This window comes from Macrobrachium rosenbergii, chromosome 2 (genome assembly GCF_040412425.1).
Source record: "Macrobrachium rosenbergii isolate ZJJX-2024 chromosome 2, ASM4041242v1, whole genome shotgun sequence".
NCBI classification, from domain to species: domain Eukaryota; kingdom Metazoa; phylum Arthropoda; class Malacostraca; order Decapoda; family Palaemonidae; genus Macrobrachium; species Macrobrachium rosenbergii.
Window position 1 is genome coordinate 38,840,513 of NC_089742.1, and position 13,818 is coordinate 38,854,330.

General features: G+C 36.1%; 2 protein-coding genes across 6 annotated transcripts in view; one reads left to right on the forward strand and one right to left on the reverse strand.

Moving 5' to 3' along the window:
- Positions 1 to 10,708, forward strand: part of Caf1-55 (chromatin assembly factor 1 p55 subunit) — a 29,458-nt gene extending 18,750 nt beyond the window's left edge. Inside the window, exons 7-11 of one of the 4 annotated variants that reach the window (XM_067115435.1) lie at positions 697 to 774; positions 859 to 936; positions 1,416 to 1,550; positions 5,735 to 5,833; positions 10,134 to 10,708. In XM_067115435.1, the coding sequence (XP_066971536.1) occupies positions 697 to 774; positions 859 to 936; positions 1,416 to 1,550; positions 5,735 to 5,833; positions 10,134 to 10,214 (471 nt within the window). In that variant the 3' untranslated portion in view covers positions 10,215 to 10,708. The remainder of the gene's footprint in view (positions 1 to 696; positions 775 to 858; positions 937 to 1,415; positions 1,551 to 5,734; positions 5,834 to 10,133) is intronic. The other 3 variants (XM_067115443.1, XM_067115454.1, XM_067115462.1) reach the window with 3 other exon arrangements.
- Positions 10,709 to 11,147: 439 nt separating this feature from the next.
- LOC136845267 (protein toll-like) overlaps positions 11,148 to 13,818 on the reverse strand; it is a 98,912-nt gene continuing 96,241 nt past the window's right edge. The window contains exon 6 of one of the 2 annotated variants that reach the window (XM_067115414.1): positions 11,148 to 13,793. In XM_067115414.1, coding sequence (XP_066971515.1) covers positions 13,611 to 13,793 — 183 coding nt within the window. In that variant the 3' untranslated portion in view covers positions 11,148 to 13,610. The remainder of the gene's footprint in view (positions 13,794 to 13,818) is intronic. The other variant, XM_067115423.1, reaches the window with a different exon arrangement.

The following is a 13,818-nucleotide window of genomic DNA, read 5'->3' on the forward strand; positions in this document are numbered from 1 at the left end:
ATTCAGTACTGTATTTAAACTATAAAATTGTCTTCAACAATATCTGGAATGCAATATTTCTTTTTGTTTATGATGAAAATTTTCTAGGGAAGCAGTTGACCTAAAGTTTGATATATTTTTTGGCCTGTAGTCACAAACTACAGTAGGTTGGCTGTTCACAGATAACAGATCTGAATAATTGTGAATGTAGATAACATAAATTTTCAGTATAGTCTTTCATTAGCTAAATTCAAAATATATGGTCATTTCTATTTAGTAATGGCAGTAGACATTTGGGTTAGGATATTCATGTGTAGATGGTAAAATCTTTATGTAATGTTCAACAATAGCCAAGTGTGCATGCCAAAATTTTATCACGAGTAGAAGCTGTGGAAGGTATTTCTCCCTTAGGTTTTATGATATATGTACTGTGGTTTCCTTCTTCTGTTTCCATTCCTGTAGCCTAATTACAGATATTTCACTCATTTTTACCTTTTCATTTCCTATTTCATTATTATGAATCTTTAATACTTTTATTTTAAGTTGTGTAAGTTCATATGTAATTTCCATAATTGTGAAATCCCATTGAGAACTGTAATGTTAGACTTCAACTGTTCATTTCAATAAGTGAAAAGGGAAGATCAGTTTTAGTTTTGACATGTAGCTAGGCATGAGAACTCTGCTTTTGAACAGTTCAACATGCAACTTCCCTTACAGACGGTCGCTCTCTGGGATTTACGTAATCTGAGCTTGAAGCTTCACTCATTTGCCATGCACAAGGACGAAATCTTCCAGGTTAGTAAATTTTTGTGACCTTGTGTGTGGTGAGCGTGTGTGACTCCTCCTCACTGCTATCGTTTTCCACCCGCCTCCTTACAGACAGTTGCTTTGTGGGACCTGCGCAACCTCAAGCTAAAACTCCACTCGTTTGAGTCGCACAAAGATGAGGTGTTCCAGGTGAGCTTGACCGAGTTGGAGCAGCTGAGGGTGTTTGTAGTTGTGGCAGGACTCGGCAGGATCCGAGAGTGAAAAAGAAAAATTGGTCGTGAAGGGGCGGGAGTTTTGTTCCTTAGTTTGTTGATGGATGGTAACCTTGTTTTTTATTTATTTGGCCAGTTGGAGGTCTTTCTTTCAAAATTTAAATCCATTGTTTAACCTTCCATTTATAATTTATCAAAACATTTTGTTGATTTAAAAAATTGTTAGTTTTCTACAAACAGAAGTTTAAATTTTGTCCCTGATCTTGGCCTCAGGTCTTATATATTAGCTAATTTGGACCATTTATACCTGTTAGGTATGATTTAGTTTTTGTTTTTTCTGTTTTCATTTTTAAGTGACTGTAGTATATAACCTTGTAACAAATACTTCCTCACGTGAAAATACACGTCATGTAGGGTTTTATAAAATACTTGTGTATTTACAAGTTTTCCAACCAGGTTCAATGGTCGCCACATAATGAAACCATACTAGCAAGTTCTGGCACTGATCGCAGATTGCATGTTTGGGATTTGAGTAAAATTGGTGAAGAGCAGAGTGCTGAGGATGCAGAAGATGGGCCTCCAGAGTTGCTCGTAAGTAGTGTACGCTATAGCTTAAATGCTAGGTTAATTAATTTGCTTGTTTAATAAAAAAAAAAATGAAATTAATTTGTTCCACCCAAGTACCATGTACTTACTTGAAAAAAGCAGGTAGCATTAGGTGATGTGAAATTATGGGCTGAAGGTGAGCTTATGGAAGGTCTCAAACCTTTCAGGTTCTTTATATCTTCATAACATTTTTGTTGACATTGACCCTTACTACTTGTACTTGTTATTGCTCAAAGGCAAAATATCATTATTGTTCCTACATGGATACAAACCCTCGGTCTTTACATAGGGGATTTACTTTCAGTGCAAGCTGGAGCCAGCTGTTAAACTTAAAACAAGGTGGATATTGGTAGTTGGCTACCAACGGAAGGTGAGGAATCCCCTCCATCCAGTTTGTGCGCATTCTCTTTACTTTTAGGCTGCGTCTGAGATGTGTCTCTTCTGCTGCCAGCTTTTCAACTTAATTCTTTACTATTCTTTTCTCATTTTTTAATATTTTGTTTTGAGATATTTTGCCTATTTTGAAATAATGCATCAAGTTCTACCCTGTTACATTTTTTTATTTTTGCTCATTCTTGCTGCACAGTTATTCCTACAGAGTTATGCTGCATAGCTGTACGAGCCTATGAGCCCTTCTCTTTAATTCCCTCTCTAACTTGGTTTTTCCCTTTTGGTATAATGCAAACCCAGCTTGGTCTTAGCCTTGGGGTTTGTTCCTTTATTTTGTTACATTTTTTTTTTTTTATTACTCACCTAAAGAGAGAGAGGCCTGTATCAACCTTGTTTTATCGAACATCCTTTTTCTTCATTTTTTTTCTGTTGTGGTGTTTTCTCTCTGAACAAGCAGAGTTTTTCTTTCGACTACACAATTACTTTGAACGTTGTCGTGTTTTAATCTTGCAGGTGATGTAGAGATCATTGTTGCCAAACCCATGGTTTACCGGCCCAATTGGGCTACTTTTGAACTGCTTGCCGCGGCCTATGAAAAATTGGGCAACTTTGGTGACACAAAACCGCGGCATCACTAAATCCGTTTTATAGACCTTTACAAATGTAATATTTCATAATTATTATAACGGAAAGACGTATATTGAATCTACCTCTATTTTGGATTTTAATAAATACTGTTTCAAGCATAATAATATTACAGTTATTTTTCATTTTACGAGTTGGTTGATCATACTGTCGCCGTCTAGACACTAAACAGGAATTGAGGCGTTAAGGGTAATTCATTTTGAAATATGAGTCACTGGTCAGATTCATTTTTCCAATTCAGTGAGATGGTTGACTGCGTTAAAATACCAAAAAAGTGCAATTGGAGTGTTTATAAGAAACATTATAATCCTAAATGGGAGAGTGAGGAACTCTTGAAAGGTTGGGTTAAAAGTGTTCCTGGAGATGAAACAAAAGCACGATGTCGTTTTTGCAATGCTGTCATAAGAGCTCACCATTCAGATTTAATGAAACATGCTAATACATATGATTTATTTGTATAAATCATATGTAAAAAGAAAAGAAAGCAATATTCTGAGGTTTTTGGCCAGTAGTCGTCTCAGCCGATAAGCAGACTGATATCAACCAAAGAGCTACAGATTTGAAACATTCAGTGTGCACTGCTTGCCAAACCTCAATAAATTCTATTGATCACATTGGGAAGCTAATAAACAAATGTGGAAAAAACTGTAATTGTAGTAAAAATGCACTATCCAATCACTGTTTCATATCAGATAAAAAATTGGGCTACTTTTCAGGCTATTGCCGTGGTTTTTAAGGCTTTGTACCTTGGTTTGACTATCAAGTTATTTGGCAACCCTGGTAAAGATTGAGAGACATTGAGATGGAGGAGGGTTCTGTTGCTACAGTGTGGTAGTTTTGTACAATACCTCTGCTTGCCTTCCAGCATGGATCCCCCTGAATAACCTGGATCTTCTTAGCTCTCCAAGCCTCAGGATCTGGGATGTTCATGTCCTATCATCTCGTCAATTGATGGTGCTGGTGCAGAGGTTTGCAGTAGCACACTCGGCACAACGGTCAACCAGACATTCCAGGGAAGATGGATGTATGACAGACAAGTTCACTAGGGTCAGTGTTTTGAAGAATTGTTCGTTCTAGGAAGATGGTCGGGTTAGTCCTTCACTCTTGACACCGAAGTTGTAACTGTTTGGCTCTGTCTTTACTGAACGTCCGCATAACAGCCATCGACAATACTGCATTGAAAACATAGTCTCTCATCCGGTCAGCGAAGTTTAGCAGTGATTGGGTCTGGTCAGTACTTTGGAATACTGGATGATCTAGATGTCTTGGAGACGTCTTTCACATCCATGGTTAGAAACATTGGGGCTAGTCAGTACTTGGATAAGTGACCACCTAGGATTTTCAGATGCTGTCGACGTCTAGGAAATGTTTTTCGCATCCATGATTCAAGTCTTGAGCTTATGACTTCCTGTCATTCTGCCTGATTCATCGGGTGATCAACAGTGTATGATTATTTCATTTGTAAGGACCCTAAAGGCTACCAAGTGCCAAAGGCCTTTTGCATTACCACTTGGGACTTCACCTCCAAACTAAGTACCAACAACTTGTTTTTGGTTCTGGCTTGGCGAAGAAGTGGTGTTTAGGAGCCCGTTTCTTTTGATTTTGTATGATCAAATGGACGTACTGCACAACTGACATGGTTGACAACAATACATTCCGGGTGAGACTTCATAAGGTCAGGGGCATTGGTCTGCCCCTAGCATTCAGGAAGAACCTGTCAGACGGTTTAGAAGGACGGGAATGCGGTCACAACAGACCACATTCGCCTCCTTTTTACCTTCAGGATGTTGCCCGTAGATCCTTGGACTTCACTTTTGGTTCTGTGGTGGCTTCTCAACAGTCATGTAGATCACCCAGCTATTAAGGACTGGTAGCATCTCGCCTAAGGTGTACAGCTGCAAAAGATTTGGTGTGTGTATGTGTGGAACTGGCCTCCTACCTCTTTCATACCCTTCTAAGGGACGGTTAGCAAATTGTCACATGCTGGATGGGCGTGCATGCAGGTTTTCTAGGTGACTTAGTATCATGTCTATAATCAAGGTCTTTTTTTGGATTAATAGATGCAGCTCCTACCCTGCTTCTAGCAAGGGGAGAGGGGGACTGACAATGAACAGACCCGTGGGTTATCTTCAGCTTTATTGACCCCAACAATATAGTTCATCCAAGCATATCTTTGAATTGGTGATGTTACCTTCCATTATTTTAAGGCCCAGAAGTCTGGCAATTGAACATGACTCATGTTCAACAGATCAGAGGTATGGTTCTCCTTCCTTTGATTTTACATGACCAGGAAAGAGACCCCAGGTAAGGCGAACTACCAGTCAGTTCAGAGATTTGCTGAGAATCCTCCCACCAAGGAATAAGTCTCCCTTATGTAAAGACCGAGGGTTTGTATACATGTAGGAACAAATGACAAATTTTGAAAATAGTATGTATTTTTCCTAACATACAAACCTGAGGTCTTGACACCCCTCATTCTGCTTCCTGGGCCAAAAGGTAAAGTGAATGCCTACAAACTTTGAGGTGATTCCTCCCCTTCCGTTGGTAGTCAGCTACTAATATCCACCTTGTTTTAAGTTAAATGGCCAGCTCCAGCTTGCACTGAAAGTAAATCCCCTATGTAAAGACCTCAGGTTTGTATGTTGGGCAAAATACAAATTGCTTTAAAAAATGTCATAGTTATCATTTTTTCTTTTGGCTTGCTAGTTTTCTTCTATTATCTTCTAGTTTTGCTTGGTTATTTTAACAGTATCATTTTATTTAGTAAATGTACAGTTTAGCAAATGTACTACATAGAAAATTGTATGACTTAACTTTTTGAGTTAATGAAATGTTGAGAAGTAGCCACTGTCCTGACATAATTCCCTGTGCATAAGAAATGCATACAATACACAAACACTGTGTAAAGAAATTTTACCAATCCTTATTTTCAGTATATCCAATAAATATTTTTCAAGACTTGGCCTTGGTCTATTTCAAGTAATGATTGTTTTTAGAACTACCTTGTATAGTTGAATATCTTGTTTTTCACATGGTTTTCAGCTTTGCCATTAGTTGAACATGTTTAGTTGGAGAAAGTTCCAGTAATTATCAGGCATTTACTGTACAGTACTCTGTTTTTTCTTGTTTTCCAGTTTATCCATGGTGGTCACACTGCTAAGATTTCTGATTTCTCTTGGAATCCAAATGAACCATGGGTTATCTGTTCTGTCAGTGAAGACAATATAATGCAGGTTAGTATGTGTGTTATTTTAGTGACCAAGGTATCCTCTTTGGTGATTGTATTTCTAAGAAGAGTGGGCTGATCTATTTTTTTGTTACATACAGTATTGGTAAGTCAGAGAATATTTCATGGGTTTTAGTTAAATGAATTAATTTTTATTTTTATTCTTAAATTTAAAAGCCCATTAATGCACCAAACAGTAGTAAGGCTGAGATGTAGTTTAGAAAATACCCTAATATTTTGTGCCAACAGTACAGCTAAATTTAAACTACCATATATGCTGGCGTATAAGACGACCCCCCTATTTTTCATGTAAAAATGTAGGTTCAGAGTTACGTTTGCTGTGTAAGATGACGCCAAATTTTTTAAATAATACTAAGTTGATGTAAGTAAGTTGATACATAAAAATCAATAATTATTGGAGTTATTGTAAGAAAAATGTGTAAAATCTGTATCTTCAAGATTTTAAAATGCTTGGCAAAGCTCACCATTATGAAAAATACTTATGTATTCTCTTAGGAAAAATATAAACATCACGACAAATGCATAATGCTTGTGACGTCACTCTCAGTGGAGTAATACCCGCTTGAAGTACAGTAGATCCGCTTGAATGTATTCCTTTAAAATTGGAAAGAACCCTGATATTAAGGATATCGATATCACAAAACCCTTTGTTTTGATTATAAAATACTACCAAGGAAATATTGGCCTTTAGTAAACAAAAAGGCTCGTAAGTTGAGCTTGACTGGGAATTACAACACGGCTGTTTCGCAAAACAAGAAAGTTAGTCTATCCCGATTTACCTTGTGGTAACTTTCAAATTATCTATCAAAGTTAAAAGGACATTGTATTATAAGTATCAACAACAAAATTGTCTAATGTTATTGCCTTATAAAAATGGTACTATGGATAAAGCTAGTAACAAGTGAGAGCTCGCTCATCCTAACCTCTAATTATGGGAATAACCTACGGTAATACTGATACTTGTGTCGCTATAGCTGGTTCACTTAAGGTAGATTCTTGGGCCTACGAGACGTTTGGCGGCCTTTGATTGGCTGGTACTGGGAGGTAGGCAGCTCGCTTACTGTCTCGTTTTTACGTCTGTAGCCCAGAAAACTCATGTTTTGCACAAGATAGGAAAGTTTTGGTCATACCATGTTATTCGGTATTAATTGTACAACTAAATCATGTTTTCCTGAAATCAGTAAGATAAAACACACAGGAATTACAAGGAGTAGAAGGGAAGAGAGAAGCATTTAATTCTTTATACCTGTTTTTACTTTTTGGATTTTGCATCATTCATGTGATCAGGATAAAGTAAAACATGTTTTCTTACAATAAATTCACCCTGAATACACTGGTGCTTTCAGATTTTAGATGCAGGTGGTATGTGAAGAGAAAATGAAGAATATGTCTTATTGTGTTGCATTCATTCTAGACTCAGTTTGGCAGTGGTGCTGAGAGACTGATCTGCAAACAGCGAGAATTTCGAGGTGCCATTGACAGTTGCCAGTTAATGATATAAGTTAGCAGTTTTGACAGTATTTACCATATTTTTATGTCATTACATTTTCTGTAAATAAATGCATAGAATTCCCATTATGACTGTTGAACTTTTTCACTCCAATATCATATATGCCTGCATGTCTGGGCTTATCTGATAAGAAAAAATTAATAATCAGATGGATGCATCTGGATGTGTTGGCTCCAGTTTAGTATAGGTGAGAAATTTACATACTGTAGGCTACATGATCAATAACATGCCTACATAATTTTGAGTTCATTATTTTGGCTGCTTGCTTCTCTGGTCAATAACATCAAAAGCTTATGGGTTTTATATGTTCATTCAATGAACGAAAGTACATCTTTTCATTTCTTACCACAAAATCTATTGGCGATGTAACAAATATAAAATTCTGTCTTTTTCAGAACTTATTTGAGCTACTCTTACACCAAAAGGTTTATTCCTTTATATACATGTTACATTTGATAATTATGTAGGCTTGTTATTTATCATCTAGCCTACAGTATGTAAATTTCTCCACTAGACTAAATTGGAAGCCAACACATCAGATGCATCATCCTGATTATTAATTTTTCTTATCAGATATTTCCAGACATACCCGACATATATGATATTGGGTGAAAAAAATTTGAGTCATAATGGAAATTCTATGCATTTATTTACAGAAAATATAATGACAATAATACTGTTAAGTACTGTCGAAATTGCAAGCTTCTCATATCATTAATTGGCAACTGTCAAAGGCGCCTCAAAGCTCTTGCTGTTTGCAGATCACCATCTCTCGGCACTACTGCCAAACTGAGTCAAGAACAGATGCAACATAATAAGATATATTTTTCATTATCTCTTCACATATCACACACATCCAAAATCTAAAAGCACCAGCGTATTCAGGGTGAATTTATTGTATGAAAAAACAAGTTTTATTCTATCTTGATTGCATGAATGATGCAAAATCTGATAAGTAAAAACAGGTATAAAGAATTAAATACTTCTCTCTTCACTTTTACTGTTTTATCTTATTGATTTCAGGAAATCATGATTTAGTTGTACAATTAATACCGAATACTATGGCATGACCAAAACTTTCCTATCTTGTGCAAAATGAGATATATGAAGAAATATAAACATATTGCTAAGTTTTCCGAGCTACAGACGTAAAAATGAGACGGTGAGCGAGCTTCCTACCTCCCGGTACCAGCCAATCAGAGGCTGCCAAACAAACCTCCCGTAGACCCAAGAATCTACCTTAAGTGAACCAGCTATAGTGATCCACCTAAATTACATCCAGTTTTTACTGTTATTACAGTTATGTTTACAGTGTCGATAGTTGTGATGGTAGTTTACTATTGACACATCTATCGACGCTTCCATGGTTAGCCTATCATTAAAAATCTCGGCAGGATTTAAGGTTTGCTTTTTATATTCGACGTAGAAGACGGCCCCCATTTTGGGGGAGATTTTTAAAGGTCAAAAGGTCGCCTTATATGCCAGCATATACATTAAGTGCTGGTACCTTATCAAACATGACTTCAAGGTTGTGTATGGATTAGTATCCATTTTAGTCCAATTCATTTTTAGAGGAACACTTTGTAAGATGGTGCTATGGTTTTCTTTAAGTGTCCATTCGTCCTTGGCTGCATTTGCTTCTTTGGTTGGATGTTTAACTGTGCCTCCATTATCATTAAAGAACAAACTCTTCCGGCTAGCCACATTAGTCTAGCCATGTGGCTCGGTCATTTATTGAAGTGATGTATGTGAAGACCTAAACCCGGAAGTTCAGGCATAAAGGGCACAAGACAGAAGATAATGGAAAGAACTGTCTAATTAAAGACTATCAAGTGTATAGCAGACTTAATACCATTTTTGTTTGTGAAAGGTTCAGAATGAGTAGTGAACTTGTACATTAGTACATTCCTCTATCAGAAGTTAATTATCTCCTTGTTGACTGCTGTATTTATGTCATGACTTACCTCACCACCCTTCCAGAATAAGAGTTGATTGATTCATAGTTTGTATTTAGATAACATGTACATTTATATATGGGATTGTGAATAAACTTTAGTATGTGTACTGCACACAAGCAATGTGTATGTCATTGACAATGATTAGTGTGAAGTGGCTCCTCCTCACACTCTATGCACCTGCATGAGGCAGACTTACAGATGTGTAACATATATCCTTATTAATTTAACAAATTTGTTTAATTAGAGGAACTCTGTAGACAAAGTTCTCCTTGGGAATGGTGTTTGGCATAATCTTGTTTCTTTTCCCTGAGACACGGAAAAGTAATTAAATATGCAAGAAAGTGTCCTCTAAAACTGTAGGACTTAAGGAGAAATGGTAATGGAATGAAGTAACTTGAATTTCCCCATGATAAAGTAAAGTAGCTGTTGAGGTCTCTTTTGGGAGAAGGGTCCAAAATCTGTTTTCTTCATGAGTTACGATGGATTGTGTCGAGTTGTCAGAAAGGACTTACTCCCATGCTGTAGGAAGAACTGGCGGGTTTTTTTAAGGTTTTTTGTCTTCTGAGAACCAGATAACCCAAGAATATTTGGGATTAATACATTGGTGTCTTCTTCAGAGGTGACTTTTTTTTTTTGGAAGGCATTATGGGGAAACTATTATTTTGTCTATCTGCGAGTTAGCTTTATGATTCATGGTCTTGATTTCCCTTTTGTTTCCAATTTAAATATGACCTTGACTTGGAAATTATAATTATTAATCTGTTTATAAGTTCTTTGAAGCAATTGTAGTTACAAGTTGCTGTTTTTGTCTTTTAAAGGTGTGGCAAATGGCAGAGAACATTTACAATGATGAGGAACCAGAAACTCCAGCCTCAGAGTTGGAATCAGCTGCATCGTAGAATTCTTTTTAGTCAGTGTTGTCATCTCATCGTCATGTTCATCATTTCATTAGTATTTTCCCTTAGTGTTGTCATTCATCATTTCATTTTTCATATAAAATTTTGAAGGATCAAGAAAAGGTAATTATAAAATTTAGCCAGATTGTTACATTCTCTATAGCCAGTTTTGCTTCTTTTGCATCGTCATTGAATTAGGTAACTACAGTGGTTACATTGTCTTGGAACTCCATAACTACCATACAATTCTTAGTGGTCCAGTTGATGTGTATGTTGGTGTGACATGTAGTTCACATTGAGCTCTTAAATTGAGTTTCATCAACATGTAAAGCATCTGGATATTTGACATTTGGTGTATTTGTTGAACATTTTCTAGGTTTTATCTGTAGAACTAGGCTGTGTTTCAGTAAAATCATATTCCCATTCCATAAATCTTTATTTTACTCTTTGTGTTCAGATTAGTGGAAATTCATTTCTTAATAAAAAAAAATCAAGAATTTTGCTTTTCAATGACCCAGCTTTGTTCAGGTAAAGTAGCTTGATTTGTTTAAATTGAATAGTTTGGTAACTAAGTAGATGTGTAGGTATGTTAAGGATTAAAATATTTTATGCTTTTTTTTTTTCCAAAACAGGGATCAGTTTGGTTTTTAAAAGTTTAAATTAGTGTTGCCTGCTTTGTGTATAAACTTCTTCCCTCTACACAGCTTGTTTTCTAAATTATTCTCAATAAGTATGGTATGGCTGAAGTACAAGCAGTTAATTATGGTTAATGGGTTTGTATGAATGCATTTTACTGTAGAAGCAGTATACAGAATTTTAGCATATCAAATACAATTACAGTAATTGTTTTGTGTGAAAGACTAGCTGTTGAAAGACACTACAAAAATGTAAGGATATAGAGTTGGTGTACAGGGTAGGTTAATTATGATTAATGGGTTTGTATGAAGAATGCATTTTATTGTAAAAGCAATATACAATATTGTAGCACAACATATAATACAATTGTAGTCACTTTTATGGTAGGAGAGTAGCTGTTGGAAGATTGCTGTACAAAAAGTAAAAAAAATACTTTTGTATTTTATTACAAACATAGTGATAAACATGGTTACTCTGAGAGATCAAACATTTTCATTTACAGTGAACAGTTTTCTTAAAATTACAAACAATTTGAGTTTTTGCCAACTTAGAAGGCGTTTGTTATATTTTACATGTATCAATACATGGTTTCTTCAAGGATATATGAGGACGTTTTATAATCAAATTAATAACACTAAATTTTTTAAAACACTATACCAGTAAATTATTTAATGACTGAAAATGTCTATACACTTCATAACTACACTGTTAATTTTTATATTACCATGTACCAATTGGTACTTTATGCAAGATGTGCGCGCTTTAATTTTGAATACATAAAATTTTGCCTACACATGGTATTTTAGAGCAGATTATGAATGTACCTGCACATGGTATTTTAGAGCAGATTATGAATGTAACTGTGGTTTAGACTGGAACAAATTTTTATCATGGTGTACCATTATATTTTGGAATCCATACACTTTTTGCGAGGTCCTGCTGTACTTCAGACTATTAGAATGATAAGCTGGAAATGATGTGATTGCTAAGAAGATACAAGCATTGATTTGAAGAGCAATGGAACATATATAACTGCAGGATGGGAGGCCTCCACTCGTATCTAGCAAGATATGTCTTCAGGGTGTCAATGCCAGAAATACTAGACATAGGTTCCCAGAGAACATCGGTCTGTCATTGAAAGCTTGTAGTTCAACACATGTTTGTGTAACCTAATAACTACCATATATTGCACTTTCCAGATGCTTACACTATAGTATATGGCACACAAACTAGCATATCTTGCCTATCTAGCATTACTTGCTTGTTCCATAGTTACTATACTGGTAGTTTTTCCAATAATTCTGCATATTTCCTGGAGACACTTGTCCTGCAGCCTATTACATTATAATTATTTTCCACTATTTCACATTGCACATAGTAATACATACATTTTGAATTGGAGCCGGTGGCTATTTTTAGCCTAATTTGGCTACAGGTTGTTCTATATACAACGCTTCAACAGTCACTGCAATATCAATTCTGGATCACTTTTTGACAATGGTTATATGACTTGCCTGTCTAGCCTGGCCACTGGTGCTATACACTGTCCTTAAGATCTTTGGTAATTGCAACCAAAGGCCAAGCACCGAGGTCAAGAAGGTCATTAAGCCTTGGCACTAATCTACTGCTTTGTCTTAACATGACTTCTTTGAGAATGCCTATACTGGATTACATATGCATTAAAACCAACACATAGGGAACCACTTCCACTTTTTGTCTTGTTTGAAACCTATTTACTATTGTAAATTGCTCTCAGACTTTTCGTACTTCATGGAGAGAACATTCAGAGGAGGAGACTGATGCAATCATCTGGTCATGGGTAACTATGCAACGATACATAGAGAATGCCAGAGATTTATAATGTTCATTGCAGTTGATGTTGATGCTGGCGTTATTCCACTGATCTAGAAATACTTTAAGAATACTACTGTGATCTGGATAAGGTGAACTGCAGGTGTGGAAACGTTAATTACATTTCAGAGTTTTAATAGACTTGTTTGTTTGGGGATTTGGAGGCTGAGGTAGGCAAAGGCAGCAGATCTTCACCCAGCAAAACGTGCCTAAAACGAGATTTGAGAGGCTTTACTGACATTTTATACACTTCATTTGAACTGAATTTGAGCAAGTACTTTTCATTAGTGGATATGGCAGTACAGCAAATCTCATCAACCACACACTTGTACGTGTCTGTATTCATAGAAACTAGCATTTGCTCAATATCCTAATATAATCTAAATCTGATATACACATTAGTGGACATTTGCTGAACACAACCTGGTTTATTTTTCTCTCGTGTAGTTTTACAGTATATACACACTTAAAACAAGCTTCCATACGCAGTATATACAACACCAATATAAAGTTTGATGGACACATTAATCCTGTAATTGTACTTCACATTAACCTTCTACACTGCTATAGTATCCAGAAAAAGCACCACATACGACACTCTGAGTGTACTTCGTTTAGTTGTGGCTATCCTTTTGCCAAATTTTTCTACGTACACATGCTTCCAGTGTACAGTTTCACATATTCCAGTAATTATAACTCCATCGTTCTGATTACAAACTTGGAAACATCAAGGTCAAAGTGTAGACAATTTTGTTGCTCCTTCTTGAAGCTACACTAAAAACAACAACCAACCCTGAGATTTTCAAGCTATTTATATCACATGTAGTCCACACTCAATCATAACCAGTGGCATGATAACACGAAGTGTACCATTACACCTTATACCATCTAACATTCTTATTTGGTATTTGCTTAACCTAGTTCAAATTTTTGTATCTGCTTTTCTTTTTTCTTGTTTTTCTTTGTGAGAAGATCTGGAGGGTGCGGCATTGCATATCGCAACTTCTCCCAAAACTTCGGGTCAGTCTTCAGCAGGTAAGTCCTTGTGGTAAGGTACAATCTCAGTTCTTCATCTAATTCATCTTGAGGGGGTACCTAAACATGGAAGCAAAACATGAGA